This window comes from Haplochromis burtoni, unplaced genomic scaffold (genome assembly GCF_018398535.1).
Source record: "Haplochromis burtoni strain Fernald_Lab_line unplaced genomic scaffold, NCSU_Asbu1 Contig_411, whole genome shotgun sequence".
NCBI lineage: Eukaryota > Metazoa > Chordata > Actinopteri > Cichliformes > Cichlidae > Haplochromis > Haplochromis burtoni.
The window spans coordinates 373,384-380,000 of record NW_024582772.1 but is presented as its reverse complement, the minus strand read 5'-3'; the positions used below and the strand labels follow the sequence as shown (position 1 = coordinate 380,000).

Genomic DNA, 6,617 nt, shown 5'->3' with positions numbered 1-6,617 from the left:
CACGCACGCACACACACACACACACACACACACACACACACACACACACACACACACACACACACACAGTGATATTACATAAGTACATAGTACATAAAAATACACCTGCACATTCTTCACATGGCTTATATAATGCGTCTCTGTTCCAGTGAGTTAAAAGAGCAAATTTCTCAATGAATATGGCATTTTCTCTTATTAATAAAGTATAATGCATGTACTGCATGTAACCCAGATCTCTCCAATACCTAATTTAAAAAAAAAAAGAGGACACTTTTGTTAAAAATAGATTTTCTTTTTTCAGTGCGAGGGTCTTTCTCAGTATTATCCATCTCCTCTCGGACTCTTCAGGCCCACAGGTATTAGTTTTGCTGGAGCGTGGAAACAGCTTTTGATAGAGTAAAATGGAGATATTTATTCTATACTTTGAAGGGATTTGACAAGGGGCGAAACATTATCCAAAGCTCCAGTCTCTATTCCAACCTGCTCAGTGTTGGTAGAGGCAGAGGTACCCTCTTTGACCGCTTATTTGCAATTGCTATTGAGAGTATTTCATTAGCCTTTCACTAACCTTAACTCTCTTTATTGACCTCAAGAGAGGATCAATAGCAGGTGTAATTCAGAGCTTTCCCATGTCTGGGGTGTTGCCTCAGGAAGGGCAGCTGGTGCAAAAATCTGCCAGATCAAATACGTGGAGCTGCCTGCTGTGGCGACCCCTTGTGAATGAGGGAGCTGTATGAACTGTTGACACGGACTGGATTAGGACCCAGGAGGAGCGCTATCATCTTGATAGATGCAAGAATCTTTATCTTATCAACCATTTTCTCTGTCAACTTTAATTTTCTCTCCAACTGCTACACCACAGGAAGACTACGCTATTAGAATAATAAAATCGACGCTTCTTTAAACTCCTCAATACGCGCAAATTATCTTGAAAATTGTCTTTACTTCCTGTGAAAGTGAAAAAAGGCATATGTGTTAGGTTAACCAGTGATTCTAAACTGGCAGTAGGAATGAATGTGAGCGTGAATGGCTGTTTATGGCGCCCTGCAGCAGCAACTTGCTCATTGGGAGTCCTGCTATCCTACTACCTCCCCTTTGACAGCTGGGATGGGCTACAGCAGCATTTAACCTCTTTCTAGACAGCGCTTCCTATCCTTCTCAAGAGGAGAGCTACACATCTCATACGAGTCACGAGCTATCAGGACTCATTATCTGCTCCTAGAACAGTTCTGAACCATGATCGTGACTGTCCCGTCCTCCACAGTATAACTGTATGTGTTCTTCACAGGCGCCTTGTACCGTTTTCTTTTGTGGAAAGTGACAGAACATTTACATGACTATGCTAAGCTTATGCTTCAGAAGAAAAAACAAACAAACAAACAAACAAACAAAAACACACACTGTACAGTATGTTACCAAAGCCTGAAATTAAAAACACACACACACACACATTCAACACCCAACCAACCCCAACCACCCACCCAACACACACACACAACCAACAACAGCACACACACACACACACACACACACACACACACACACCCACCCAGACACCCCTGACACTATAGGGGGGTACTACAAAGCTTTATTGTAAGTTTCTTGCTATAATTTCTAAAAGCAGGTTTTTACTTTGTTATTAAGGGATTATTAAGTCTAAAGGGATGGGAATTTATACTTCATTCATTCATTTAAAATTTAATTTAGAAAGAGAAGAGGTCTGAATATTTAAATGTTCCCCTCAGCAGGAGTATCTGACAGACCGATTCACGTTTTGTAATTATAAGCTGAGTGTGAGTAAACAGCCTCACAGCAAGAGAAGCTGTTAAAGGTTTCGTAGATGAATGGTAGCGTCAATGAACAAGCAAAATCATCAATTCATACAATTCCCCGTTTAAATGACAGCAATGACTGGAGTGCAACAATAGGAGAAAAAAGCAAAACAACAGAACAAAAGGCCAAAGGAGTTCCATTCAGCCATTAATCAAAAAGAATCAGCTCAAAAGGTCCAAGGGCAATACTGCTGTAATTTCGTTTTGGCTATTTTGACAAATTGCATAAGATTACCACCAGAAACACTGAATAAGAAGTCAAACCGTAGGTAATGAAATGAAAAAGCAATGAAAAGATTGTTCAAAATGGAATACAAAAGGAATTACACTGTCTGAAATGGCAGTAAATTCAAGTTTTATTACGCTATTATTTAATAGTAATTATCAGGCATGTGCATTTTCACCCATACAGTTTAACTTGCTTACATAAGCTGATCACTAAGCACCCATCTTTCGCATACAGTCTCGTAGGCAATGTACAGATTATATCTATTAGTATGCAAGGGCTAGCCTAGAAAGAAGGCTCTATCATGTAAATGTTACAGTCCTGTGACTTGCAGGCTTTTAATTTGAAGCAGTCACAGGAAGTGTTTGTACTAGGGTTGCTAATCATCCCTGTGTTTTCACGAATGATGACGTGTGTTTTAACTGTGAGCCTCTGGGCATCGTGAAAAGGACAAGTTGTGCAGAAGACTGTAGCTATCTGCCTGATCTCAGTCAAGACAGATTTTCCCATCTCTACCGCGTTAACAGCATAACACAGTCCCTTCACCAAAGCATGTCACTAACTTATCAAACAGAACGTGTTCGAATTAAGGGGCTGGCCTTGAAGCCTGTGACAATAATGATAAAAACAAAAATTCCTGCAATGAATTTTCTTTTACAAATTTAAATATTTTTGAAAATATTATGTATAATGACAATATAATAATACTGTAAACTTGTATTGTATGGTGTCATGTCATTAAGTAACCTGTCCCAAGCCTGAATAAATAGGAGGGTTGCATTTAGGAAGGGTCGCAGCATAAAAACTGCACCAAATCAAACTTCTGCGCACATCCGCTGTGACAATCCCTTGGGAAAGCTGTAAATACCACGTCATTAAGTAACCTTCCTATTGTGGATGATTTTATTTTCCCATTAATCCATTTTCTTACACTTATCCAAATCAGGTTTGCAGGGGGCTGGAGCCAAGCCGAGGTATCTGAAGAGAACCCACACACACATGCAGAATCCAAGCAACAAGGCTCCAGTCAGATGGGGGACTCAGACCCAGGGTGTTCTTGCTGTGGTGCAACAGTGCTAATCGCTTTTCCACTGTGCCACCCTGGGTTTGTTTTATTGTTATTAAGTGTTTTCTTTTGTTTTGGGCACACTGCAAATTTCTTAAATAAAATCTGGAGCTTTCTGCAGCAATGATGGCTTTTTCCCTGTTATAAATGAACCATCAAGAACATAAAATTCAAGTCGTAGCAGTTAAAACCCAGGTTTACTGATGATATGGGACGGTGCTATAAGTATATCCCCACTGAGCTTAATGGGACACAAATGACAGGAACTACTAAAGTTTTTAACATTACTGTGCTTTTACTTCCCTGAACAAGTTTTCCACACTTTACCGTTTCTTCCAAGAAAAGGGCGTTAACGATTTCCCCATACAGAGAGTAAGAAAGGGACACACACACACACACACACACACACTGCATTGACGAAACCTGATATGACATTACCTTCTCTATAGAGTGCGTAATAAGCTTTATTGAATCCTGTTACTCAATGCATTGCTCATACCTCCTCTAGTGTGAGCAATGAAGTGGGGTTAATTAAGTTAACGGCAGATTTTTTGGCCAAAGAGGAAGAAGTAATAACACGCAAACAATACATGCTAACAGCCTAGCGACCTGTTTGACCCCGGTTTCACGTCCTCCCTGAGACGTATCAAGTTCAAATGTCACGTCACCATACTGGAAATAGCCACCAAAACATAACTAGCGGAGTGTTGAACGCCAGTACTCACTTTATCTGCTTGGTCATCGTGGAGTTCCGTGCTGTAATTAGCCAGAGGGTTCGAGGTTGACATCTTTAGTCAGGGATGTGTGGCGAATTTACGTCCTTCCCGTCCTCCTACTCTACAGACTTACAGAGAAATTAAATACAAACACAGCTCCCTTAAATAATAAACACACAACAGTGCTAACGTGTCTTAAATTCGTAAGTTAAACTCGTCTTTAAAAACAGAGTTGTGCAAAAAAAAAAAAGTCTAGTGAAACTTCCAGCTTCCTGGACCTGGTAGTGTGGTGACGTCAGAGAGAAAGAAGGGCGCCGATTGGCTGCAGAAATATGTCGCGGTGATATCACTTTTCTCCAAAAAATTACAGAACAACAGTGCTGAGGTACTACAAAATTTGGTATCGAAGTGATACAAAGTGAATACAGGGCCAGTATTAAAGATACCAATATCAATACTGATACTGTTACTTTTAAGACAGCCGATATTGGGTAGGGCAGTGTGTTATGATGAATCATCATCAGTTTCCAAATTCATAACAGAATTTAATGACCGCTAAATCACTACGATTTTTTACTTTCCACAATACTTAACACAACAAAGGACACCATTCAGCCTTTCATGTGTTTTGAAACTTGAATTTAAACGTTGTTTAAATGTGCTATAGGCTATAGATATAATACATGTGACAGTCAACACAAAAAGGTTTTTTCAAAAAGGACATTTTTTATGGTGCATGTTTGAGGAGGAGGATTTTTTTCATTTGCATAAAATAATGCAATAAACACAATTCAGTGAGCTACACACTGAACTTAGAGCAGGGGTGTCCAACTCCAGGCCTCAAGGGCCAGTGTAATGCAGGTTTTAGGTGTGTCCTTGATCCAACACAACTTCTTTAAAAGGCTAAATTACCTCTTCAACATGTCTTGAAGTTCTCCTGAGGCCTGGTAATGAACTAAACATTTGATTTAGGTGAGCTGACCCAGGGTGATATCTAAAACCTGCAGGACACCAGGCCTTGAGGCCTGGAGTTGGACACCCCTGACTTAGAGGATAGAGACAACATATCAATCCTAGTATTAATCTGTTACCAAAACCAGCGTTTTAATCGATGCTATCAATATTTGTATTGATCCGTCTATTTCTACAGTACAGAGATGTTTCAGATATGAACCAAACAATAGGAACGCAATTTCTCAGCCGTTTGTTGATACTTTGCAGATTGTGATTTTTATACAAGGTACAATAGTGTAAAAAATTCACTTCAGGCAGATTCCAAATTTTATCCAATACCTCAATAATAAACAACTCAAACAAGGAAATAAACAAAAGGAAATAAACAAAACAAAGGAAATAAAGAAAAAGAAACAAACGAAACAAAAAAACACACATTTTCAAAGATGCTTGGAACATCCTGGCACTTATAATCCAAATTTCTCTCATTAAACGACTTGTAAACAGTATTGGTGTATGTATGCCCACACTTGATAGCATCAAAGGCCCCCTCTTCTGAGTGATCCTTGCATCACGTGAACATCTATTTATAGAATGATTTCGAAAGTTACGTTTGGTCACGGCGGTATGTGACCAGAGGGATTTGATTGAAGGGCATAGATCAAATGGAAAGACGTGTGGGCAGGTACTGTTATAAGCAGAAATATGTTGCTTTTCACATTCTTTTGTTCTGAAACTGCTCAGACAAAAACTCAGTAAGTCTGGTTCCTATATTTAAACAATGTTACCACTAGCAACAATAACAAAATATATGATAAGATCAAAACTTCCAAGAGTATATCTGAAGGGAAGAAGTTCCTGTGGTCTCCAGTAAAATGATGGAACAATATCTTACACAGAACTATCACCATGCAAATCTAACTCACATTAACCCAGTTCGAAACTTCATAACACATCTTTTTTTCCCTTACTCAGTGCAGATCAGCACCAAAAACTATTTCACATATAAATCTTCTTCGCACATGACCACACATGCACAGACAGACACACACATCCACATATGTGCAATACCACTAAGTGTAATTTTTCTAACAAAACATAGTATGTAAATTTTATTTTACATAGTATGTTATTCTTTTTATCTTATTCTATTCCACTGTTTTCCTTAATTTTTAGTGCTTGTAACTTCGCACTGTCCACCCAACAAATTTCCCACGTGTGGGGCTAATAAATGCTTAAAAATTCAGACCTTCCTCACACAAGTGGCACTCATTCAATCCTACACAAAGAAAGCAACAAATGTAAGTGCAGTAAAAGCAGTAAGTAACCACCACATGCCCTATATAGTTTATAAAAAGCAATGTACACAGATGTTTCAGTACAACACAGGGCAACCTGATTATGCTGAAGTCGGGTTGTGCTCTTTATCCTGCATGCCTCATTATCATTCAATGAAGAAGAACATCTGGAAGTACTGTCCTTTGTTTTGCTCTTGTCTTCCTCCTCCTCTTCCTCCTCTGCACCTTAGATTGTTCGCAAACAACCATCCGTCTTCCATCACCACATTAGCAACACTTGTTGAGTTTTTGCCTACAAGTGAATTGTTGTGAAAATACATTTGAGAGTGTTTGAAGCAGTTGTGCATCAGGAGCATATATACTGTTTTAGTGTTTACTTACATAACTTGGTCAGCTTTCGGAGCTTTGTTGCTAAAGAACTAACTCTGGCTCTCTATACCATGCGCTCAGTGTCCTAAGACAACTTAATGAATCTCATTATTCTGGGAAAAACTTTTCTCGATTTCATCTCATTAAAACAGATTT

The 6,617-nt window shown here is 39.0% G+C and overlaps 1 protein-coding gene across 4 annotated transcripts in view; it reads right to left on the bottom strand.

Annotated features, from left to right (window-relative positions):
• hk2 (hexokinase 2) overlaps positions 1-4,150 on the bottom strand; it is a 45,832-nt gene extending 41,682 nt beyond the window's left edge. For 3 of the 4 annotated variants that reach the window (XM_042213048.1, XM_042213050.1, XM_042213049.1), the window contains exon 1: positions 3,850-4,150. In XM_042213048.1, coding sequence (XP_042068982.1) covers positions 3,850-3,912 — 63 coding nt within the window. In that variant the 5' untranslated portion in view covers positions 3,913-4,150. The remainder of the gene's footprint in view (positions 1-3,849) is intronic. The other variant, XM_005945118.3, reaches the window with a different exon arrangement.
• Between the last annotated feature and the right edge of the window lie 2,467 nt (positions 4,151-6,617).